The following is a 26,670-nucleotide window of genomic DNA, read 5'->3' on the forward strand; positions in this document are numbered from 1 at the left end:
GCCATCACATCCGCTAGGACGGTGAGTGAATTGCAAGCCCTTACATCCGAGCTGCCATTTCTTAAAATCTTCCCTAATAAAGTTGCCCTCCCATCTAGACTCCCTTTCCTTCCTAAGGTAGTTTCTGCTTTCCACCTCAACCAGGACATTATACTGTCAGTGTTCTTCCCAACACCACAGGACAATAAAGAAAGACTGGTCCACGTGCTCGACGTCAAATATGGCTTATCTTTTTTAATTAAATAGAACAGTTTTATTCCACGAGGACCCTAACTTCTTTGTGGCCTTCATTGAATCCAAGAAAACTCAGAAACTCCTCAAACCATTTCCAAAGTGGCTCATCAAGACCGACTAGCTCCATCTAACCAGCTGTGCCCACTTCACCTTTGGGCACATTCCACATGAGCCCAGTTTGTTTCTTCTGCCTTCAGATAGGGTAAGCTGATATCTGTAAAGCATCCACTTGGTCAACTCCTTCAGCCTTCGTCAAACATTATGCCATTGATGTTGACTCCGGACGAGATGCAGCAGTAGACAGAGCAGTCCTGAAGAGTCTTTTCAACTGAAGAGCTTCACTTCCTCCTCCAGGTAAGTCAGCTTGCTCGTCTTCCAGTGGGGCTGCACAGAGGCCACAATGACGAAATGGATTGTTTCATTGTTGTTCATTGAGTGGTCTTCTGTGCAGGCACACATCCCTCCGTCAGACCCCACTGTGAGCTCTTCTTCCTTTTTAGCACTGGCCCTTAAAACTGAGGGAGGGAGCCACTCACCTGCCCTCTTATAGGTGCACTTGGGCAGAAAAGCATGCAAAAAGAATGGGTGAGCATCTCACACTTTTAGGAGCTGTAGAACATCAGCGATTAGCCTGCGCATGTACAGTTCCCAAGTGTGCCTGCACGAAAGACCACACTACGAACAACAGTTACAGGTAAGTGCAACCTTGTTTTCTTCCCGTTCATTCATTTATTATTAACGCTTATATACCAATTAATCAAAAGCATACAGAATAAGGAAAAAGGAAATGAGGTATATAAATACAAGTACAATATTTACATTATAAAATATTGTTATTTAAATGCCACAGACAAAAATTTTACTACTGCAAGTCACATGAGCTAACATCAGCTAACAGCTTAACTACAATCTCTGTCTCTGAAGCAGGGGTCCATTTCTGAATGTAATCCATGAGCCACTTATCTCGAGTGGAACTGTACTTGTTACAATCAATAATAAAAAAATGCCTAATAGTATCTCAATTTCCAAATTTACAATCACATAGCTGCTCAGAGAATAGAATCCCTTCAAACCTACCCAATAATTCCCCCAGTGGCAATGCCTTTAGTCTTGCTTTGGAAGATAAAATCTGACATTTGGGAACTATTAGCAGCTTAAGCAAGCAAGCTGAAGCTTTGGAGTTGGTAGAGGTAAATAATACAAGGAGCATATCCCCCGAGCTCTTCAACAAGAGCTCTAGCTTTCAAGAATCACGTTCTCTTCGTCAGATGCATCTGACGAAGAGAACGTGATTCTCGAAAGCTTATGCTACAATAAAATTGGTTAGTCTTAAAGGTGCTACTGGACTCTTTTTGACTTTGCTACTACAGACTAACATGGCTAACTCCTCTGAACAAGAGCTCTATTTGTCAAAACATAGCAGAGGTGTATTCCAGTTGCTTAGAAAGCTCAAAAGAGTAACCCAGTTCTCTTAAGTGCTAAATAATTCCCTACTGACAAATCTCAGAATATTGTCAAATTACAATTTCCAAGATTCTATGGCAGAAATGACAGGACAGATAAAAAAGCTTCTAGTATAGATATTGCTAAGTATTAAGTTTGGGGACTGTTAACAGCCTGCCCCATCTAATCAGTTTTGTATCATGAGAGCAGCAAAACAACAACAAAAGTATATTTCACTCTTTCTCCTTCCCAAACTAAGACAGCATTTGGAGAAAAATCCAAAACCAAGTGAACATATATTTTGGTGTTAACCATATGACTGTTAAATAATTGGAGAATAAAGTCTGTCTATGCAGCAGTTAAGATGTGGTTAATCTTTGATGAATGGAAAACATGGTTCCTTTGGGCTAAAATGTTAACAGTTTGTTGAAATTATAATGAAATTATTGTCATTCTTTAAAATGCTAGTACTTTAAAGATGTTTACTTTTTTTTTGTAGAAATAAAGAACAATAATAATATAGTGGTTAAATATCATCCTAAATTCTGGACTGATGGAATCTACCAGTGTTGCCGACAAACAGAAAAATTAGCACCTGGCTGTGAAAAATACAACCTCTTTGAAAATGGTAAATAATCATATTTCCTATACTGCTCAGAATAGTTTTCATCCATGCATCTATTGACATACCTCCTTCTCGGGGCTTAGTCACTGTCTATTCTGTGTTTTGTGGATATTGAGCCCATTTGTGGGGAGGGGAGGGTATAAATCGAATAAAATAAACAAATAATATGAGAAGATGTGGGGGGGAGGATAAGTATGAGCTTGTGACTAAGCAATCATCAATATTATGGCTGTATATCAGGGGTGGGCAAATTGCGGCCCGCGGGCCACATGCGGCCCGCTACAGAGCCACATGCGGCCCGCCAAGGCAGTCACCTACCGGGTGCCTGGCACCGAAAGAGCAACGCTCTGCAGCTTTTCTCCCTCACACAATAAATAAATTGAACAAAACTACCATTATTTTATTTAATTTATATTTATTGACTTTTATGATGCAATTTATACCTTTTCTGAAATGCAAAGTTAACTAATGAATGCAATCATTTTAAAAGGTGCAGCCCTCCACTAACCTCCGCTCCCACAAAGTGGCACCCGAGCCAAAACAATTGCCCACCCCTGTTGTATATAATACCTGTCTTATTATGATCTTTCAAAAATTTTATCTTTATGTCTATAAACTTTCCACAATAATCTGTAAATTTAACTTCCTCTTTTCCGCTGTCTGTTTTAGGCATAAGGACCTTGCCTGTACCAGTACCAGATAAAAATAAGGTATGGAGAGAAATCTGAACAGATGCTTTCCTGCTGATAATATTGCCTTCCGTATTTTTAAAAGACCAGACTCCTTTTCTAATAAAATGTAGGTTGTGGTGATCTAAATCCAGTCCATTTAAAGAAAAGTTCCCACTTACCACTAGTGCTGCCACTACTTACCACATAATTGTAGGTCTCATAACAATTAATTATGTAATAAAATAGATCCATAGTTGTTACCCATTAAAAGTCCAGCCCCCAATTTTAAGAGGTAGCAGGAGCACCATTTCTTTTTGTGGGCTACTGGGATGGTGGCTTGCTTTACATCCAGCCCTGTCGGCTTTCTCAGTCTCACTGACTATAGAGCAGAACCACATATTATGAGGTGGAGGCAGGAGGACTGGGTCCAGACTAGATTTTCCAGTGGCAGAAGGGACTGGTCCTACTTCCCTGCATCCACTGCAGCTCTCTGGTCTCCACAAAACGCTGCTCGTGAGGACAGGGGGCCCTATGAAACTACGCAAGGGGAGTCTGCAGCAGAAAGAGGGAATTGGTGGAAATTGCCGGTTTAGTCTGGATCTAATCCAGAGTTTCTAGTCTATTAATGGAAGGGCATTGTGCCAAAGAACTAACATATCAAAAAAAAACCCTTTGCAATTTGTACCATTGATAATCTGTAGTTTAATGGCCTCACTGAAGTGTGACCGCTTGGACTGAAAGTGTGCAGTCTCTTGAGTACTTATGAAGAGCTAAGCTGAGACCATGACTGAAGTCTTTCTTTGTTTGAGAAGTAGGTAGGCCACATTCATACCCACATTCAATTATGAAGGTAACTGACAATGCCATTGGAAGTACAGTTACACCCTTCTAAGTCCATTGAAGCCAGTTGGTTTAGAAGAGTGTATCTCTGTTTAAGATGGCATGGTGAGTTCTTTTGAAAATAGATCCAGAGGAGTTAGCCGTGTTAGTCTGTAGTCGCAAAATAGTAAAGAGTCCAGCAGCAACTTTAAGACTAACCAACTTTTTTGTAGCATAAGCTTTCGAGAACCACAGCTCTCTTCGTCAGATGCATCGTTAAAGGTGCTCCTGGGCTCTTCTTTTGAAAAGTATCTCATAATCATTTTTCCCAAGTATGTGACCATTTGTATCATTCATTTGTATAATCATGACGATTTCCATGAACATAACAGCCTCAGAATCTCTAATAAACAATCTCAGTTAAATATATTTTTGAACATTTTAAGAAACAATATTTATCATAATAATTTTGTTTTAAGTTTCCAAGGAGGCCCCCACCGCCTATTCCCCCAGAAGAAGAGGAGGAAGATGAAGAAATAGTCATAGCCATGTATGACTTCCAGCCCACAGAAGGTCATGACTTAAGGCTAGAAAGAGGTGAAGAATATACAGTCATTGAAAAAAACGACATTCATTGGTGGAAAGCTAGAGATAAACAAGGGTGAGAACACGGGCTTCTTTTTTAGCTTTTCAGCAGCGGTTTAAGTTCCTCCTTCAATACAGTGCATAAGATTGGTTATAACAATCATAGTTGGCTTATTGATAAGAATCAAAAGTATTTCTCTAGTTAAACTGAAAAATTTTCAGATACGTAACATTTACGATATGGGTGAATCATGCCTCGTAAGCAATTCTGTGAAGGTTCAGAAAGGGCAATGTAATATAGTGGTTAAGCTGTTGGATTAGGTCTTGTTCAAATTTGCTTATCTATGAAACTTGCTCAATGTCCTTGGACAAATCATTATAGCTTAGCCTGACCTACCTAATATACTGCTATAGAGATAAATTGCTGCTATAAAACCATTGGTATAAACATAAAATGTAGTATGAAATAAGAAAATGTGGATGTTATACAATACTGTCTGGTTACCTGTGTGAACTTATACATATTGTTATGTGAAGAGTACTTGGTGTCGCGTTTCTGGGTTTGATTTTCTTTAAATGAGAGAGCAGTGGAAACTTACTATGCCTTTAAAAATAAACAGGAGTCCTGTGGCACCTTCATGACTAATATGTTTTTGATAAGTCCATAAGCTTTTATGGACTAGAGCCAATGCTATCAGACGCATCAATAGTAAAAGAAAAAACAAAACACGTGGAGGAGCCACCCAGAGCTAAAGGTATATGTGAAATATAGATTGTGATCCAAATCCAATCCCATTTAAATAAATTCTCCCACTTATCACTAGTGGATTATGGATTAGCAGGGCTTTTTTTCTGGGAAAAGAGGTGGTGGAGCTCAGCGGCGCAGAGGGCAATCTCAACTCCCCTCTGTCTGGAGATCAGGGGGCGGGGCCACCAGCCATGTGACCATTTTCAAGAGGTTCCGGAACTCCGTTCCCCTGCGTTCCTGCTGAAAAAAAGCCCTGGCAATATTAACAGTCTGGGAGAATAAAATCAAAAAGTGTCATCAAAGGGGCTAATAGAGTTCATGCTGATGGCAGCATGTAAGGGGACAGCAATGTGCTGGAAGTTGGCTGAGTCTTTATCAGTGCATCTTTGATACTTTGAATTATGACAAATTGCAGTGGTGGAAAAATTGATATACCAACTCAGAGCTGTCAAAGATAATGCTAAAATGTTGGATTTTTATGAAACGTGGCAAGACTTTATTACATATACTAACCAGAAAAGTACCCAATACCAACATTTACCTGAATTCTGAACCCTTCCTCAGACTGTGGAAAAGAGACTAGAATAGTAATATACCTGAAAAAAGGAAAAATGTCACTAAAAATTTCCTCTCTGAGTTCTATCTAGTACAAGATAAAGTTGAAAAGTCCTCCGTTAATAGGTTGATTTAACATTGTTTATTTTATTTCTCTTCTTCCCTTTTATCTTTTCTCTCTCGATTTTTAATTTTTTTAGCTTTTTTCTTTTACCATATATGTTTTTCTTTTTCTATTCCCTTATGTAACTCTGAATGTTATGTCTGTAGTTTCGATGGTGTTTATGTTGTGTTATAATTATTTTTATTTTATTTTTTTTAAAAAGAACATTGGACTATAAGAGAGCCTGTTTGGTGTAGTGGTTAAGAGCAGCAGGACTCTAATCTGGAGAACCTGGTTTGATTCCCCACTCCTCCACTTGAAGCCAGCTGGGCCAATCGCAGCTCTCTCAGAGCTCTCTCAGCCTCACCCACCTCACAGGGTGATTGTCATGAGGATATTAATAACACACTTTGTAAACAGCTCTGAGTGGGTGTTAAGTTGTCCAGAAGGGCAGTATATAAATTGAGTGTTGTTGTTGTTGATATTGTTATTATTAAAGCTAGAGAGACCCAGGCTCCAATTCCCACTCCTCTGTGAAAATCACTGAGTGACCTTAGAGCAGTTGCACACTCTCTCAGCCTACCTCATAGGATTGTTGTGAGAACAAAATGGAGGAGACACCCATGTATGCTGCTTTAAATGTCATGAGGGAAGAGTAGGATTAAAACAATATAACAAATAGTATCTCACTACCCAGACATTTTAATTTGCTAATTGTTATGAGGATAACACACTTTGTAAACCGCTTTGAGTGAATGTTAAGTTGTCCTGAAGGGTGGTATATAAATCAAATGTTGTTGTTATTAATTATGTATGTCATCTAAGAATGTAATTTCTTTCGCTCACCTCTAGAAACACAGGATATATTCCAAGCAACTATGTAACAGGAAAAAAGTCCAATGATCTTGATCAATATGAGTAAGTATACGTTTATCTATATTTGATCGTTATAACAAATTCAAATCAGTTAATCTAATTCTCAATGTGGCCATATCTGTAAGGATTTAAATCTAGGGACTGGAGCTCTGGGCAGACAAAACAGACCTTTCTACAAACCTGACAAATGGCCCAGAAAAATTTGAAATCTGAAAAAAAGTACATTGGGGAGTTAAAACCTCCTCCAAATTATAGAAGCAGCATCTGTAGCTTTAAGAAATGAATGCCCTCAGTGGATGTTGCTAGGCAACCACAACAGAATGGCCAACCTTCAAGTCTTGGTTTCTGCCAGTAAAAGGCATGCAGAAGGGGAAGGGCCTTTTCTAGGGCTGTTTTAGTCTTTATGGGAGTGCTCATTGGGCCCCAGCCTGGCAACAACCACAGGGTGACTTGCTGCTATACAGCTTGCATGAGTTACCCAGAAGGACTGGCTGGTACTGTTTAACAATAGCTACCCCACAAAAGCCTGTGTGGTGTAGTGGTTAGAGTCTCAAACTAGGATCTGGGAGACCCAGGCCTGAATCCCTACTCTGCCATGGAAGCTCAAAGGGTGACCTTGGACCAGTCACATACGCTCAACCTAACCTCACAGGGATGTTGTAAGAGTAAAATGGGGGAGAATTATGTAATCTGTTTTGTGTCCCCTTTGGGGAGAAAGGCAGGGTATGAATGCAGTAAATAAAAATAGCTTAAGATGGGGGTGACAGATAAAAGGTAGGTTGTTTGGTAGGTGAAAAGGAAGCAGGGAAAAGTGAGGATATGGGGGTTGCTGGGAGGAGGGGAAGAGGAAATAGTTTGGAGAGGAGGATACAGGGGGAAGTGAGGTGCCCCCACAAGCCCTTGTGGTTTGGACCTGGACTGTAGTTTTCTCAGGTAGAGACTTAGAGGAGGAGGGAAGGAAGGAAATCTGAAGACAGGGGGGCAAAGGTAGGCAGGCTGATGAGTGGGAAGGAGAGAAGGAAGAGGGAGATGGTATAGGGGCTTTCAGGGAAGGGAAAGAAGAAACAGCGAGGAAAAGGGAAAATGAGACACCCTCTGCAAATCCCTGTGCATGTATATTGGCAACTGTGTTAAAATCAGGGCTTTTTTTCAGGGGGAACGCGGAGGAACGGAGTTCCGGAACCTCTTGAAAATGGTCTCATGGCTGGTGGCCCTGCCCCCTGATCTCCAGACAGAGGGGAGTTGAGATTGCCCTTGGTGCAGAGGGCAATCTCAACTCCCCTCTGTCAGGAGATCAGGGGGCGGGGCCACCAGCCATGTGACCATTTTCTCTGAGGGCAACCCACTGTATTCCACCATCTCTTTTCCCAGAAAAAAAGCCCTGGTTAAAATAATTGACGGAGTTAAGTGCCTTCATTGCATTGTGGCTAGAGTGTTGGACTAGGATTCAGGAGACCTGGGTTCAAATCCCCACTCTGCCATGGAATCTTGCTGGGTGACCTTGGGCCACTCCCTGTCATTCAGTGTAACTTACCTCACAGATTGGTGTGGGGATACGATGGAGGAGAGGAGAAAGATGTTGCAAGCCACTTTGGGTCTCCACTGAGAAGGGGAAGTGGAGTACAAATATCTTTTTTTAAAAAGTGAACATCCAATTTAGCTGTAATCTCCTTGTGCCCACTGGATGAAAGTTAACATAAAAACCATTCCAGTGCCAGAAATTCTCTCTCTCTCCTTAGGTGGTATTGTAGAAACCTGAACAGAAGTAAGGCGGAACAGCTCTTGAGAAATGAGGTAAGCACTTGTATGGTATTGCTGTTATTATTTGTATTTCTAAGAAGAATAAAAGACTATAAAACATTCTTAAACCAACATGATTAAGCATATGAAATAATCATCATGAATTATACAAATAGTGAATGTAGATGTATTGTCGAAGGCTTTCACGGCCGGAGAACGATGGTTGTTGGGGGTTTTCCGGGCTGTATTGCCGTGGTCTTGGCATTGTAGTTCCTGACGTTTCGCCAGCAGCTGTGGCTGGCATCTTCAGAGGTGTAGCACCAAAAGGTCTTTTGGTGCTACACCTCTGAAGATGCCAGCCACAGCTGCTGGCGAAACGTCAGGAACTACAATGCCAAGACCACGGCAATACAGCCCGGAAAACCCCCAACAACCAGTGAATGTAGACTTCACTATTTGTATAATTCATGATGATTATTTCATATGCTTAATCATGTTGGTTTAAGAATTGTAATTTTTTTTGTATATAAAACATTTTTTCTTGGATTTTTAGGATAAAGAAGGTGGTTTTGTAGTGAGGGACTCCAGTCAACCAGGTTTATATACAGTATCACTTTATGCAAAATTTGGAGGGTAAGTCACTCAAATCACTGATTATAGCTGTCCTTACCTCTTTCTTTCTTGCTTATTAACAAGCATCCAATCTTTTCATGGGAAAATCTTATATTTTACCACCCAAATGTTTCCAGGAGATTAAGGTAAAATGACAGATTGGACTTCTGTTTATCCAAAGAGGTATGTTGATTAACTAGTTAAATCAAGTGACCGCCTAGTTCAGATCTTATTATTAGAGAGTAAAAATAACGGTTCAAATCTTAAGCAATCAGAAGCAGATACAATAAACTGGCTTTTTTTCTTGGTGGGGACTAGGTCAAAAGCAAGCTCCACATCAGAGATCTGCTTTCCTTCTGAAAATACGAAGCAGCTGCTTTATACTGAATCAAACTGTTAGCAAAGTTAGCCAGGAAGTAACCAAAAGGGGAGGTGAAATTGACAGAAGTGAAGATGAAATTAACAAACCCTCTGAGGACTGATCTCTGCCAGCTTTAGAGAGGTGAAAATATGCTTCCTGGCTAAGTCTCCCTTTCACTTGAGCGTCCGTGTGTAAGAGGTCTTGTGTAGAGGGACTCTCAGTATTGCCACCTCTCCAAAGTCTGGGGCAGAGATGTCCCAGCTCTGCTGCATGAGATTCTTTAACTTGGGCCTCTCCTCATTTACCTGTAAATCTCTACATTCCGCAGCTGAAAGCTTTCCACTTGCGGATGGTTTCAAAGTTCAATTTTTTTTAAATTCAGGTTTTCAAAAATGCTTGCTTAAATCAAAAGTTAATGTTACAAGATATTAAGGAGATTTATTTGCTGAATAATATTTGTAGACAATGCTGATGAGGCGGTTTCTTTCAGATGTGGGACCATTTTCATTACTCTCCTCTCTCCCCAACTGTCGCTTTTATCTTTTGTATTTATTTTGAACTCTGGTTTTGAAATGGTTTTAATGATGCATTTACGTGTTGGCTTTAGTGTTTTTTATGATGAGATTTTAATTTGTATGTTTTCAATTTGTTAGTCACCTTAGTGGCCCTGTTGGGATGGAAAGGTAGGGTAGAAATCTTGTAAATAAATGAGCCACCCCCAGCCGGTACTATTAAAACTTTCAGACTGTTCAGATCATTGTCGTTGATCAGACGGGCTGTCTTGTTTAGAGTGCCTGTCTTTTTACCAGTGTAATCCACCAGGAAGGATGTATTTAGGCACCTGGTAACCTATGCTTACTTAGAAGTAAGTCCTATTGAAATTACTGGAGGGCTTACTACAGCTTTACTACTTAGTCCTTCCCAGCTTTCCTCCTTACTACAGGTTTGTCCATCCATGTCCCACGATCAATAGCAGAACCTTAATAGATGGTAAAAGGAAACCCTTCCTCTGTTTTTCATCAGCATAAAAACTAGTTGAATATATCCGAATAGGACTTAGTGCCTTGTGACAATGGGTAGAATTGGTCTACGGTGTGGGCAGATGCAGATTATCCCAATTTAAGCGAAGCTGTGAGTTTATGTCCCAAAGTATCTTCATTGTCCCAAGTGTTGGAGTGTAACTTTTTCCTATGGCAACCTTAGAGGTTGTTGTGTGGGGACAGGACTCCCCCCCTTCCCCCCCAGATCAGGATTGGGGGGCATTTCAAGTGGCCACAGGACAGGGGAGGTGAGAAAGTCTCACTCCATGGGCAGATATCCTTGCCCTTGCAGAAAAACTGTGGTGGATGCAAGCCATTATGAATAACAAAATGTATTTCACTTGAGTAACTGTTCCAAGACAAAGCACATTCCTGAATGGCTGGACATTGCTCACTGGACATCTCAAAATGCTTAATGAAATATTGTATGTCTAAGATATGTAAAATGTGCAAATATTTTAAAAAACCCTTTTTTTTCAGAGAGGGATCATCTGGAATAAGACATTACCATATCAAAGACACAGTGACCTCACCAAAGCAATACTATCTCGCAGAAAAACATCTCTTTGATTCCATTCCAGAGTTGATTGAATATCATAAGCACAATGCTGCAGGTAAATTAGTCTAAATTAATTTGAACGTGCACTGCTTTAACAAACCAGATCGATTACTTAATAGCAAGCAAGAGTAACCTTACTAGGTTGTACCCATAAGCAGGTTCTTCTGCATGCAAAGTGTGTGCCCTGCTTTCTCTTATATGTATCTATCAATCTGTTATCTCAGGAGCTGTTGTGAATAACACAATGCAATTCACTTGAACTCTTGCAGGGCAAAGGGCAGGGCTTTTTTTCAGCTGGAACGCGGTGGAACGGAGTTCCAGAACCTCTTGAAAATGGTCACATGGCCGGTGGTCCCGCCCCCTGATCTCCAGACAGAGGGGAGTTGAGATCACGGGCAATCTAAACTCCCCTCTGTCTGGAGATCAGGGGGCGAGGCCACCAGCCATGTGACCATTTTCTCCGAGAGCAACCCACTGAGTTCTGCCACCTCTTTTCCCAGAAAAAAAGCTCTGGCAAAGGGTATTTGCAAAGGATTTTCTTTTGATCAGGTGACTGCATAGCCATTTTTTAGAGATTTGTCTAGCCTTATCTCCTTTTTCAAGAGAGCTACTCCTCTGGTGGATCAGCATAACGCAGTGGATATAGTTTATTATCTTGATTTCAGTAAGATTCCACGTGATAGTCTTATTGACAAGTTGGTAAAATGTGGTTTGGATCCTGTTACTGTTAGGTGGATTTGTAATTGGTTGACAGATCACACCCAAAGAGTGCTTAGAAATGGTTCCTCATCCTCTTGGAGAGGAGTGACAAGTGGAATGTCTCAGGGATTTGTCCTGGGTCCTGTGTTATTCGACATCTTTATAAATGACTTGGATGAAGGAATAGAGGATGTCCGGAGCCAGCCCCGCCAGCCCCGGACTGGGCCGGGGCGCCCCCTGCCCCTCTGGACCCACCAACGGGCGGGCAGCAGGCCTCACCCCACTCACCTGGGAGCCGGGAGACCCGTGAGGGAACAAGCCACCCCGAGCCGTGCCGCCACCACCGTGGCAGGAAGCCCGCCAGTCAGCTGGGAGGCGCGGAGACGCCGCGGCAAGAGGCGAGCCATGGGAGGCGGCCGAAGAGTGACACAACCACCCCGCCGCCGGACCAGTCCCAGCGGGGCATGCCGCCACCCCCGATGAGCCTTGACGGCCTGGCACCAGGCCGCCAGAGAAGCCGGGAAGTGGCGCGGCCAACGCCCGGCCAAGGGAGGGCCAGGAAGTGCAGAGGAGAGGTGGGGCTGGCCGAGGGCCCGACCTTGCGCCTGAGTGGCCCAGAGCAGCAGGGGAGGGAACCCTGGTGCGAGGGACTGCCGCTGGGCCAATGGCTGGGGAGGGCCTCCAGGGACGGGAGGGCCAGGGGCAGGCCAAGGGGGGGTAGAGGGAAGGAAGGCTGGCATGAGGGACAAGGGCAAAACCAACCATGGACGACGCCCTCAGGTGAGGGTGGGGAAGGGGATAGGGAGGAAATGAGGGGGGAGAGCCGATTGGCTGGCCCCCAGGGGTGGGATTGGACAGGTGCTATAAAGGGCAGGGTTCCCAATGAGGCCGGGGAGGAGAAGTCAGGTGTGAGCTGGCTAGAGAGAGTGCGCAAATACACAACCTGGTGGGCAGGCGGAGGGGCGCGGTGAAGTAACCACCCCTCCCCCGGCCACGTCTGAGGCCGAGGGAACCCACCCGTCAGAGCACCTGGGAGAACGGCGGAGGGAGGTGAACACGCGACAGGCACAGCGGCGACAGCGGAGGCTCACAGAGGAGATGCTCATTAAATCTGCAGATGATACTAAGTTGGGAGGGGTAGCAAATAAAGTAGAGGACAGAATCAAGATTCGGAATGATCTTGACAACGGATAAAATGTAAAATTCTGCATTTAGGTACGGAAAATCAAAAACATAATTATAGGATGCGGGGGGGGGGGCATGTCTTGGCAATAGGGGACTTAGTAGATCATACACGGAACATGAGTCAGCAGTGTGATGCAGTAGCTAAAAAGGCCAATGCAGTTTTAGGCTGTATCAACATATGTATGGTGTCCAGATCACACAAAGTGATAGTATCGCTTTACTCTGCTCTGGTTAGACCTTATTTATTTATTTATTTATTTATTTATTTATTTATTTAATTTCAAATTTGTATTCCGCCCTCCCCACTAGCAGGCTCAGGGCGGATACCAACATATTAAAAATACAATTAAAATACAATAAAAATTCATATTCATTAAAAACAACACCTGGAGTAGTGTGTTCAGTTTGGGGCACCACAGTTTAAGAAGGATGTTGACAAGCTGGAATGTGTCCAAAGGAGGGCAGCAAAGATGGTGGGGGTTCTGGAGACCAAGTCCTATGAGGAAAGGCTGAAGGAGCTGGGCATGTGTAGCCTGGAGAGGAGGCAACTGAGAGGTGATATGATAGCTGTCTTCACATATTTGAAAGGCTGTCACATAGAGGATGGAGTGGAGTTGTTTCCTGTTGCCCCATAGGGTAGGACCAGAACCGGTGGGTTAAAATTAAAAGCAAAAGAGTTTTCAGCTAAACATTAGGTAGAACTTCTTGACTGAGCGCTTCCTCAGTGGAGTGGGCTCTCCTTCCTTGGAGGTATTTAACAAGAGGCTAGATGGCCACCCGACAGCTATGATGATTCTATGTCTCTCAATATAAATGTATGCAGATCAGGAGAGGGAGGGCATGGAGAGATTGGCTGGTGCTGGGCTCTGGTGGCCCACTCTTGTATGCCCAGGGTAATACTGATTGCCACTTTGGGGTCAGGAAGGAATTTTCCTCCAGGCCAGATTGGCCCAGGGATCCTGGAGGTTTTTTGCCTTCCTCTGGGCATAGAGCAGAGCTACTGGTGGAGGTGAGGTAGGGGAGGTAGCTGTACATTTCCTGCATGATGTAAGTGGTTGGACTAGATGACCCCAGACCCAGTTAAACAATGGGCCATTATCACATCCCATGTTAAGGGGTTCTAGAAAAGAATTATGACGTGCATGAACAGCAAGATTTGAATCCAGTTGCACCTTAAAAGATTTTCAGGGCATAAGCTTTCAAAAGTCAAAGCTCCCTTCATCAGACTTGAGGAGGGCCATTTTGGCTCTTGAAAACTTACACCTCAAAAAACTTCTTGGTCATTAAGGTGCTATTGGACTTGAGACTTGCTGTTCTGCTGCAGACCAACATGGCTACCCACCGGAAACAACTTGCATGAAGAAGCGTTTCTTAAGCGCCCCAAACCGAAGCAAATTTATTTCCAAGTAAGACCCATTTATTTCCAGGGAAATTACCTACAGGGTAACATTATTAAGGATATCAGTGAGTCTTGCTTCTACATAAGTATATTAGGAGGATTGCAGCTGTAAGGTGTGCTAAATATGGTAATCAGAATGAAAAATAGTTTCAGGTATGAAGCCATGTTGAAGAGCAAGATATGGGTCCGGTAGCACCTTAAATGTGCTATTGGACCTGGATCTTGCAGGATGAAAGAGCTTCTGTTCTTGTGTTCAAAGACTTGTGTTACAACTGCTCTCAGTTTCAAATGTCTTTTGCAATGTTCAAGAAATAGCACCTTTGTAAAAAGTGCTGTTTTTGACCCATGGAACTAGCTGTACATCTGTTTGGATCCTGCCCTCTGTGTCACCATGAGGCTTTGCTATAGTTCTGGCATTAATACAACACATAAACTTATTATATCGCTTTCCCTTATCTGTTTTCTTACCTTCAAAGTTTTATATTTTTGACTGTCTGCTAGTAACTAATTCTTTAATTATGATAATTTTTGGAGACCCAGAATGCTCTTATTTTTTAAATCCAAGAATTATGAAGTACACAGGTTGGATGTTGGGTCCCCACCCTGTGCTGTATATCACAGTCAGATGTGAGTCACGAGTTTTCCCCAATTCTTTTATGTGTGATGCACACATTGGATCTGGAATGTGATGTGCCTGGAGAAGGTGCTTCGCCTCTCCCAACACCCCTTGCTTTTTCCCTCCAATGTAGTGGTACAGGGGTGCAGTGTTAGGGAAACCCATGAGTATCCCAGGGAACAGGTGTTTTTCCAGTGTGCTAAATAGTACCCCCCCCCACCGGCTGATTCAGATTGGGAAAACGGCACAGGGAGGGCAGCTAAAGCCACTCCTTCGCTCATGCCATGATCCTGATCCAAACTGGATATTGCATGCGCAGAATTGAAAAGACCCCTGTCTAACAGAGGGTGGCGACCCCCCCCCCCAATGCAACTTGTGTGCCCTGTAATGTGTGAATCCCCTGTCCTGCAGGGGTATTTTGGACTGCAGGATAGGGGAGATGAGGAAGTTGCCCTTCCACACACACAGAAATCCTTTCATACCGGGAAATTTTAGATGGGATCTGACCCTCTGTGTTAAGGTGTTTTTTTTTTTATTATTCTGCCTTTTGAAATAAGGGAAATTCTCAATATGGTTTGTGTTAATAATAGTTCAAATAGTTGTTTACCATCCTAATTTCAGAGGTAAACTATTTTCCATATGAATTTTCTCTGCACTCAGGACTTGTGGCAAGGCTACGATATCCAGTTACTCCAAAGAAGAAAGTCACACCGGCTACTGCAGGATTCAGTTATGGTATGTTGACACGTCCACAGAAAAAGGCATAAGGTTGGATTCTGTAGACCTTTTCCACTCATGGTGTCATTCCATCTGAAACAAGGAGCCTTTCACTGGCACAAGAGATTCTTCTGCAGGCTCAAGCATCTATTCTGTCAAAAGAAATCATCACCATTAGCAGAAAGGTTCATAGGATCTAATCCATGGTTGTTGTGGGTTTTCCGGGCTGTATCGCTGTGGTCTTGGCATTGTAGTTCCTGACATTTCGCCAGCAGCTGTGACTGGCATCTTCAGAGGTGTTGCTTGAACAATCTTTGTTTTATTCCCCCCCCCTTTCCTTGTAGAGAAGTGGGAAATTAATCCTGCAGAGCTCACCTTTATGAGAGAATTGGGCAGTGGTCTCTTTGGCGTGGTGCGTCTTGGCAAATGGAGGGCGCAGTACAAAGTGGCTATCAAAGCAATCCGAGAAGGTGCAATGTACGAGGAGGACTTCATAGAGGAAGCCAAAGTCATGATGTAAGTAACTGATGCCTGCACCTGAGAGAGCTGCACCTGAGAGAGCAATTTGTCCCATATGATCGTCTCTGATCTTTAATACTTGGAGAAACCCCGTTTCCCCTTTCCTACGGCAATTAGACTGGCTGGAGCATGAAGGAAAGCCTTTTCTATGATGCACCTGCCAGCCCCCTTTCTTAGTTCCATTTAGCACATTTGTGAGGATCTTTTATAGTGCAATTCTAAGCACTGGTTTTAACAGTTTTTAAGATGATTTTAATCTGAATGTTTTAATTTGTTAATTGCCTCAGTGGCCCTGTTGAGGCAGAAACATGGCATAAAAATCTTGTTAATAAATAATTAAGCAGTTATACCCTTCAACGCCCATTGACTTCAATGGACTTAGAAAGGTGTCATTCTGCTTTAGATTGCCCTGCTAATCGCTAGAGTGTTACCACGTTTGGCTGTTTTATTCTGTTGTGACTCTTACAGCTTTCAGGCTTTAGCTTCTGTGTTTTTAGATTTAATGAAATAATGATTAAGCAAAGCAGATACTTGAAAATTTAAGTGCAGTACCTTCTAAGGTCCCTCTCAGGGCTTTTTTTCTGGGAAAAGAGGTGGTGGAACTCAGTAGGTTGCCCTCAGAGAAAATGGTCACATGGCTGGTGGCCCCGCCCCCTGATCTCCAGACAGAGGGGAGTTGAGATTGCACTCCGCGCCGCGGCACAGAGGGAAATCTCAACTCCCCTCTGTCTGGAGATCAGGGGGCGGGGCCACCAGCCATGTGACCATTTTCAAGAGGTTCCGGAACTCCATTCCCCCGCGTTCCTGCTGAAAAAAAGCCCTGGTCCCTCTCATGTTTGGTAATTACACTGCGGTCCTATGCAAAGTTAATCCAGTCTCTGCTGCATAGATTGCCCTGTTAATATTCTTTTAAGTAAAGCTATTTTGGCAAATGCCAACGTGTGTATTTTTTCATTGCTGAAGGAACATTAACTTGTATTTTAATTCCTTCCAGGAAGCTAACCCATCCTAAGTTGGTACAGTTGTATGGAGTCTGTACTCAGCAGAGACCTATTTACATAGTGACCGAATTCATGGAGCACGGTTGCCTTCTGAATTACCTTCGGCAAAGACGTGGCCATTTTACTAATGACAACCTACTGACAATGTGCCAGGATGTCTGTGAAGGAATGGAGTACCTAGAGAGAAACAGCTTTATCCACCGAGATCTGGTAAGTAACATACTGAAGGGCTCCTATTTTTTAAAACATCTATAAATTAGAAGAGTTAGAAGCTGTTGTGCAAACACATTTTCCAGTTCATAATTTTCTCTTATGTAGTAAAGGTGAGTAGAGACAAAAAAAGACAGGATGTCTGGGCCTTTGAGATGTTTTGAGAAGACAGTATTGAAGTAGCTGCCATGTTTCACAAGTTGTATTTTCTTCTGTGAAACTATTAAATATTGTGAGGCAAGGGAGTCGGAGGTGTGTTTCCAGGTAGCCCTCGAAGCAGGAAGAAGGGCTGTTTACAGCACCCTCTGTTTTCTTTCCCTTGCCCAAGCCATGCTCCCTGCAGTGTGGAACCTGGGCTGGTGGTTTCCTCCATGGATGTCCATTGGAGACTCCCTTTTGAAGCATTCTCCCGGGGAGTAGCCTGGAGAAGGTTCCTCCTCCCTGGTTGATTGATCCTGCAGGGGGCCTATCTGTGTGCCATGGGTCTTCCCTCTGACTCCTCCCCTTTCTGACCCGCTAAAGCCCTGCTGCAAGGCAGGGCTGGCTGGCCCCTTCTAGCTTGACTTGTGCACATCCTGCCTTGCTCTCCCTGTCAGAGGAGCCTTTGCCCCTTCCAGCAACCCAATGGCTTGCCTTGCCTCTCCCTCTCTGTGAGTGGAGCTGGTGTCCTGAAGTCCCACCAGAGCTGACCCTGTTGCAGCGAGCCATGGTGCAAGGCCAGCCGTGCCAGATCACTCCTCTCCTGGCGCTGTTGAGGCCTGGGCATGTGGTGGTGTGGAGCCACCTGTCATCACCTGCCTGCCTCCAACCTGGGTCTCCTCGCAGGGTTGCTTTACCCTGGTGCTGCGGCCAGGGAATCCCCTAGGGCTTTGGTGGAGGCTGCTCCCGCCATCTCTGCCTAGGGATGAAGGTAAGAACAAGGGTGGGGGTGCTCTCCACGCTCTCCATCCAGGGACAAATAACTAGATGAAAACTATCTCCAGGCTAATAGCCAAGTTTTGTGTTCCTGTGATAAAATACCATAGCAATTAACAAGGTCATACATAGAGATCTACTTTTTCCTTCCTTTTGGCATGATCTCAATGATTTTGTTCTTAACATGTATTCTAAATTGTATTATGTATTTATTATACCTCACATTTTATGTGCTGGAATTTTATGTGGTTCCCATTTTATTTGGGACTGTTGTAAATTTATGTTAATGGCTCTTAATGGTCATTGACCACAAACAAATAAATGAGTGGAGTATAGGAACTTCGATCTCCTTTGCATCTGGTTGTGGTAGGCACAGCCTGCCAAAATTTACCAGAAATCAAGTGGCACTTTAAAGCCTAACAAAATTTATTTCAGCATAATCTGTTATGAGTCAGACCTCACTTCTGCAGATGCATCTGAAGGTCTGGCTCATGAAAGCTTCTCCTGGAATAAACTTTGTTAGTCTTCAAGGTGCTACTTCTGTTTCATTTTGCAGCAAACTAACATTCTGAAATTATAAAAATTTACATAGGATAGAGGTCAAATTCTATAACAGTTATCAAATTTCTGATGTCCTTGTACTAAAACTGCCATAAACTAGGAAAGTGCCCACACTTGTAAGGCAAACTAGACATTTGCTTTTTTTTAAGAGTTGGGTTTCAAAAAAAGACTTATGAGTAGAGATGGGCATGAACAGGGGGAAAAAAACCGAACACGATGTTTGTTGTTTGTTGCCATTCACGAACATCAACGAACACGACCTGTTCACGAACATGTTCATGGTTGGATGTTCGTTGGCGCCAGAACGGCCCCCTTGGGACTTAGAGAGCCCATGTTTGCAGGGAGTGTTCAGAAGGCTCTCCTCCAGCCATCATCCAAGTTTGGTCAAGAAACCTGACCTGAGCAGGCAGCAGGACAGGTAATAATAATAAAGAATAGCTTGGCCCCAGAATCTGGCAGCAGCCCTGGAACCTGAAGGTGGGTACAGCCCTACCCCACCACTCCCAGAAACCTGACCTGAGCAGGCAGCAGGAAAGGTAATAATAATAAAGAATAGCTTGGCCCCAGAGCCTGGCAGCAGCTCTGGAACCTGAGGGACTAGAGCCCCACCCCACCACACACACAAAAAATTCAAGCTCCAATGCACTCTCCCTTTCTCTCTCAAATGCTAGCAACAGCTCTCTCCCACTTAACTGTCTGCTAAAACTGAAAGCCAGAGCTGGGAGCACAGTGCCTTTTACAACCAGAGGTCCCATAGAGAAATACAGGAGGTCTGTGGTTGGTGGTCAGAACTGCCTAACAGGGTTTGGAGGGATGAGATTGGTGTTCTCATGCTTCAGAAGACCCCCCCTCCCCCTGCTCTTTGCTCCCATGTAACAAAATGGGAGCTCCATGCTTGGAAGGGAGACCTGCCTATCAAGGTAAGTTGGTCTTAGATTGGGGTTTTCAGGGCAATGGAAGGAGTTCAGACAGAGTTCAGACAGTACCTGCCTACGTTGCCAAGGGAATTGATTGATGGTGCCAGATTGTCTGGCTTTATGAATGGCTGATGAACACCATGAACACAGCTTGGAACGAACACATGTTCGTGGGGAATGGGGCCTCACAAACAGCTTGCTCACAAACAGCAGATTGGGCTGTTTGTGGCCTTTTTTGTTCATATTGTTGTTCGTGCCCATCTCTACTTATGAGACCTTTGTCCATATTAAAATGAGGGGGAGAAATCAGAAATCTACCTTTTGTATTTTTCCTATAATACTGAAACCCCCTTAGATCTGGCCTGAGACATTTTGGCATTTCCCTGCAGAGTTTATTGAAAATAATAGGAGCCAAGCAAGATCTTTGTGAAGAAACTGTATTTCATCTCATTGCTCTGAATGCAGCACATCGTAAGCAAACATGCACGTTTCTATGTTAATTTAAGTGGTCTTAGAAGGCTGTAACTTTAGTAAGGATAGCACTATATGCTGCTTTGTATTTACTTTTATCCAGCTTTAAGGTGAGAACTTTGAGGAAGTTCTCATTGTTGATAATAAGGTTTTTATTTTTAGGCTGCGCGGAATTGTTTGGTGAGCGAGTCAGGTGTGGTGAAAGTGTCTGACTTTGGAATGACAAGGTAAAAAAAAATATTTATTTTCTTATCTCATTTTATGTTGTGAGAACTTGCCTAGAAAAGGTCTCGGAAGAGGTGATATATATATATTTTATTTATTTCAGCATTTATATTTCTAGTCTATTTTACTCATGCATTTTTGGGGGGGGGATTGATTATCTTGCCGGGGTGGGGGTGGGGATATATATATATCACAATTTTCACTGCTGGCAATGCTTAGCATTTGATTGGATATTTATGTGTTTCCTAAAATAACATCATACAGGATTGACCATCGCTGTTTTTTATTTTTTAGGTACGTACTTGATGATCAGTATACAAGTTCTTCAGGTGCTAAGTTTCCAGTGAAGTGGTGCCCACCAGAGGTTTTTAATTATAGCCGTTTCAGCAGCAAGTCAGACGTCTGGTCTTTTGGTAAGGATTTTTTTAAATAAGAGGATAGTGTAGGGTTCCACCCCCAATTCATAGCATATAACTATAGCCTCCTTAAATGGTCAGTGAATACAGTTAGGAATAAATTGTCCTAAAACAGAAATAGAGAATTGCTAATCATACGCATGAACATTACTGGAAAACCATGTTTAAGGCTTTCTAAACTTCAGGGTTTTTTGTCAGGAACATTGGCATTTGAAAATCCATGTTTCAGATTTTCATGTCCTATTTTTAAACTTGATTTGCTTTAACATTTGTACACTGCTGTTCCTTTGCTGTATTTTAATGTTTTTAATGTTTACATTTGTTCCAGCTCCAGGGCTTTTTTTTCAGGGAAAAGAGGTGGTGGAACTTTCTGTTATCACATGTGCACACGCAAAGCGCATGCACGCTCCCAGAAATGTGTGATGACGTCACTTCCGGAAGTGACATCACTCCCAGAAGTGACGCTGCTTCCTGGAACCCAGCACAATGCATTACAAGATAAATGTTAGTAGGCTTGGAAAATTATACTCTTATGAGAAAGGGTTTTTTTCCTTTCTGTGTTCTCTAAAAAAAGTGAAATCTTCCATTCCCTTTCCCAAACATTTCATCTCACAAATTTAAATTCTAACAGATTCCCTCTGCCAGCATAGAAAAAAAAAATCCAAAATTTTCTCAAAATTCTACAGAGTCTGAAATTCCTAATCTAATGAATATTAAATTTTCAAATTTTCAGGGAGGGTTTTGGTTTACTGGAGCAATTCAAAATTAGATAATCAACTTTAGCTGCATTAGATTTATACTTAGTTTAAAACGGCCTCTTTTTTTTGTTGACTGCCAACTCTACCTTACCAATGGCTAAGCCGTGGTGACATTGTGAAATGCTCATAAATATTCCAATGTCCCAGACAAACAATATTCATAAAAACTTCCTTAACACCCATATGTCCACTGCAATTTCAGTGATGTTAATCAGCTGAGGGTGGGGAGAACCATTTGAGTTACAGCAATTAAGACATAAGAACACCTATATGCTGGTGAATATATTGATGAAAGCCTTCTGTGACTTGGACACAGCTATCCATTTCTAGCATAAAACTGGAATAACCATAACTGCTATTTTAACTAATACAAATTACCATAAGTGATATATTTAACTAACACAGAACTAACCTGCATTCAAAAGCTGTGGGAACCATAACAATGTCAACTTCAGTCAACAAAAGAATGAAAGCAACACACACACACAGCCCCACCCACCCCCTTGAAAAGAAAGCAGAATGAACTCAAAGCAGCACACATACACAGAAACCCCTGAATGAAATAAAAGCAGAATGAACTCAAAGCAGCTAAGCCTCCTCTGCAGAGCTGGCCCCAGCAGCTCTTCTTGCACACTCTCTCTCTCTCTTTCTTTCTCTCTCTTACTCACAAAGGAATGGGAAAAAAGCAGAATGAACTCAAAGCAGCTAAGCCTCCTCTGCAGAGCCCGTGCCAGGCCCCAGCTCTCTCTTTCTCTCTCTCACTCACAGAGGAATGGAAAAAAAGCAGAATGAACTCAAAGCAGCTAAACCATCTGCAGAGCCAGCACCAGGCCCAAGCAGCATCTGCTTGCACGTGTGCGCGCGCTCTCTCTCTCACTCATTCAAGAAAGCAGAATGAACTTAAAGCAGCTTAGCCTCCTCTGTAGAGCCTGCAGGGCCGAAGGAGGAAGGAATCACGTGGTCAGATTCTAGAGCTGCTGGAATGGTGTTCCGGAGCATTCCCCCTCAAAAAAAGCCCTGTTCAGCTCTATTTATGATAAGGTAACTTTAAAAACCCATCTCGCATTACCAGCTGCTGCATTTATATGATACAGCTCCATTAATACTAATTAAAACTATGAATAGATTCTACAAAATTTGAAACCATGGGGAAAAAAGAAATTTGGGGGAAAGCTTTTCTTATGAGGCTTATAGTTTACTGCTTTAACAACATAAAATGTATCTTCTATAACTTAAGCATATAAAATTGTGCCATTTGACAAATATATGGTATTTCAAGTATTAATGCCTTAGGTTTGAACAAATAAAATTGTACGCACTAAAGAGAAGAGTTGCAAAATACTACCTTAGCACATAAATCTTATTTTTTGCCTTCTGACAAATTGGAAAAAAAATAAAAGATGTAAACAGAAAGTTTGTTGTTTGGACAGAAACAGTCTCATACAGTCACAATAGAACTAGCAGCTTAATGGGATAGCAAATTTATAATATTGAAAACATTCATCTATTAAACAGTCAATCATCATACAATTATAGCACATTAATTGTGGACATCATTAATCACATTTAAACAAATATAACCTTGAAAATATCATATATTTACATGAGAATGATACAATACTGTAATTGTCTTACATTAAAAAATCTCCATATTATGTATTGATTTTTTAGAAAATATTTGTCTTAGAAAGTATTGCACTCATTCTAAAAGAGAAAATATTTAATTTCAGGTGCCTCCACCCCCAGTGTTCCTGCAAATTTCCAGTTTTTCCATTTGAAAAATTGTTCCCCCCTCCCGTTGGCCTTCACTTCTCTACCTGTGCTTTTTCACACAACCAAGGTGTAATATTAGAAATATGGAGGATGAATCCAACCTCCTTTTCCACTGGTGAAAAAGGATGAGGTTTTCTTTGCCTGGCAAGAAGGCTGTTCTGGGGAACATGGGATCTGCATGGACAAAAGCCATGTGGGGTGGGAGTTGTAGGGTATGGAATGAGATTGAGCAAAAAAGGGGCCAGAGCCGGCCCAAGATTATGTGACTGGGCCCTCAGACTTCCTCTGAGATAACAAAATTTTTTCTCTAATGTCTAATTATTTATTTCAGTCCTACTGGCTTTGCTTTCTGTCGGTTAGACTTTTAGGATCAGGGCTTTTTTTCAGCTGGAACGCGGTGGAATGGAGTTCTGGAACCTCTTGAAAATGGTCACATGGCTGGTGGCCCCACCCCCTGATCTCCAGACAGAGGGGAGTTGAGATTGCCCTCCGCACGCCCTCCTCCGCCATGTGACCATTTTCTCAGAGGGCAACCCACTGAGTTCCACCACCTCTTTTCCCAGGAAAAAAAAGCCCTGTTTAGGATTAACATATCAATATATGTTAACATATGTGCTATTCTATAACACAAATCTTGCGTTCTTGTTGAAAATTTCTGTGATCATTAACCTGACAGATTATGCGTCTTTTAATTTTCCAGGGGTTATCATGTGGGAAGTGTTTACTGAAGGAAAAATGCCTTTTGAGACAAACACAAACTATGAAGTGGTGACTATGATTAGTCAAGGGCATCGTCTGTTTCGGCCCAAGTTAGCCTCTAAGAATGTTTATGATGTGATGATGATATGTTGGCAAGAGGTACAGTACTGTATACTCTCAATCTTTTTCTCAGAATATCAGCCACAAAGAAGGAGCAATTTACAGGGCATCAGTGAACTTAGAAGGGTCTATCTGTGTTTAGGATTGCAGTTTTTGGATATCAGAGAGCATTTGAAAAAAACAAGCATGAGGAGAGGGAAACAAACAGGGTTTGGGTTTTTTTGTGGGGTAGAAATGCAAAATGAGAAAAACAAGTAGTAATTAAGAGTTTTTGAACCAGAGAATAAATTGCTTTGTAAATGAGTAACCAACAGGAGACTTTTAAGGATGTTCAAGATGTGTGGTTGTTACATTCTAGAATCATGTCTGTCACACATTTGTGAGTACAGCTTGGTCACCTTTTATTTACAAACATTTTTGATTTTAAACAATTAGTCTATTTGTTGGATTAAGAGAGGCAGAGTCAGGCCAACATTGTTCTCAAGGAAAACCTCTTTTTTAAAAAACGTTGTAAGCCATCTTGGGGACTTTTTATTGAAGGTCAGGAATCTTTTGTCTTAGCTAAATGAAAGTTACTGACTAGCAAAACAAAATACCCAAAACAAAATAGCGTTTTCTATTGCTGTCAATGGATTAATCACAATATTTTAAATTTTAATTAGTTTTTCATACAGATGTAATACAGTACATGATAGAACTCATGATTGCAAGAATGCTGTACTGAGTTTCTTACAATAGATGAAGGATGGACCATAGGATTTGTCAGCACTTGTAAATATGAGAAACTATTTACCATTCAGATTGTGTTCTCTCGTAGATTTTTTTTCACTATTCACCCATTAATATTCCATGTGTGACTTTAAAATTTGTTTTTATAGAAAATGATAAATTGAACTTATAATTTGATTTCTGTTTGAACAAAACGTCGAGCAGCTTAATGATCTAGCCTATTTCTAATGCATCTATGTTTGCCTATTATTGCTTCAGTGCATTATTGTAATGAGAGTTTAAGAGTTAGCAGTTCTAACAAAGCTCATTTTTAAATTTCTAGAACCCAGAAAAACGTCCTACATTTCAAGACCTCCTTCAAAGAATTTGTGCTATATCAGAGGATATGTCTTGAGAAGAAACAACAGAAGCCCTGCAGGTCACCGTAGAGCCGGGCCGAGACGTTGTGGTGCTCTTTCTTGTTAGAGGCCAGATCACGGATGCTGCTGAATGGACCACAAAGAGAACAAAGCAAATACTATTTTTGTAAGAAGAGTTTTACCAAGAGAGCCATAGTTCCTTTTACTACTTATGAAATACTCTCTCTGAACTGGACGTGCATGAGAGTTGCGAAGGAAAAAAAGTAGGCCAGAAACCCTTATTTGACCACTAGTTCTAGTTTTAGACAGTAGTTACCACTATGCGGGCATGATGGACCAGTGTGGTATAACGGTTAGTAAATGTTAGACTAGGACCTGGGAGTCCCAGGTTTGAATCCCCTCTGCCATGGAAGCCTGTTGGGTGAGACTGGGCCAGTCACACATTTTCAGCCTGATTTGCCTCACACGGTTGCTGTAAGGACAGAATAGAAGACAGGAGAATGATGTCGGCCACTTTGGGTCCTCATTGGGGTGAAAGGCAGGGTATACACGGAGTAATTAAATAAAATGAAGAACCACAACTCTCATGTGAGGGCCAACTAGGGCTGCAACATTGCTTTGGGGAGAGGCCTTGAAAATCCAGTATCTCTCAGTGGCTGGTTGAAGCTATAAATATTGCTGCTAGTTCTTGATGCCCAAGTTTTCCTTCTTTTTAAATGCACCTTTTAAATCGTGGGAACTGATCAGACAGCAACTTCGTCTCACATCAAGTATTGTGCTTTTATGTTTTATCACAAAGTCTCCTAGAAAATTTTTAAGTGGGATACTGGCAAACCTAAAGGCCTCATAGTTCATAGTGACAGTTCATTTAATATACAGAGTGTCGTAAAAGTGTACATAGTGCAAGTTCTGATTGGCTGGACCAGACATTGCTGTAAGGTAGGGCTCTTAAACCAATAAGGAAGCAACCAGAGGATGGACTTTGATTGCGTTTTAAAAGCAATTTATATAGCCTGATGATTGTAAATAGATGGACTAAACATGTATTTATATGAAATGGACATATGAAATCACAGCCATATCTTTGATATGTGGCATTTGTAAGTATAAGAGAAAAATGTACTTTGAATTTTGCTATACACTGGAATGCTTGTAATTTTCTTTTTTAAAATTTGGCATATTACATGCACTTTATAGCTCTGATAGCAAAATATTATACAACCAAAGTGTGTTTCATTTGGACATCCTGATTCATGCTGCACTGTTCATTTTTATGTTCAGATTATGTACTGCCATCAGAATTTAGCCTTAGCAATACTTGCTACCTTTTTCTACTCCACACTATCGCTCTAGGTCCCAAGATTTTTTGCAACATCCAAGAGCATCAAATGCTGCAGATACTGTACAATA

General features: G+C 42.0%; 1 protein-coding gene across 1 annotated transcript in view; it reads left to right on the plus strand.

Annotated features, from left to right (window-relative positions):
* The window catches only part of TEC (tec protein tyrosine kinase), an 81,290-nt gene extending 54,975 nt beyond the window's left edge, over positions 1-26,315 (plus strand). The window contains exons 5-18 of the mRNA XM_054989987.1: positions 2,177-2,305; positions 2,972-3,012; positions 4,272-4,453; positions 6,636-6,701; positions 8,399-8,453; positions 8,953-9,032; positions 10,893-11,026; positions 15,531-15,605; positions 15,932-16,103; positions 17,101-17,317; positions 20,344-20,408; positions 20,701-20,819; positions 24,054-24,211; positions 25,224-26,315. Of these exons, the coding sequence (XP_054845962.1) occupies positions 2,177-2,305; positions 2,972-3,012; positions 4,272-4,453; positions 6,636-6,701; positions 8,399-8,453; positions 8,953-9,032; positions 10,893-11,026; positions 15,531-15,605; positions 15,932-16,103; positions 17,101-17,317; positions 20,344-20,408; positions 20,701-20,819; positions 24,054-24,211; positions 25,224-25,295 (1,565 nt within the window). The 3' untranslated portion in view covers positions 25,296-26,315. The remainder of the gene's footprint in view (positions 1-2,176; positions 2,306-2,971; positions 3,013-4,271; positions 4,454-6,635; positions 6,702-8,398; positions 8,454-8,952; positions 9,033-10,892; positions 11,027-15,530; positions 15,606-15,931; positions 16,104-17,100; positions 17,318-20,343; positions 20,409-20,700; positions 20,820-24,053; positions 24,212-25,223) is intronic.
* Positions 26,316-26,670: the final 355 nt, after the last annotated feature.

This window comes from Eublepharis macularius, chromosome 10, assembly GCF_028583425.1.
Source record: "Eublepharis macularius isolate TG4126 chromosome 10, MPM_Emac_v1.0, whole genome shotgun sequence".
Lineage (NCBI taxonomy): Eukaryota > Metazoa > Chordata > Lepidosauria > Squamata > Eublepharidae > Eublepharis > Eublepharis macularius.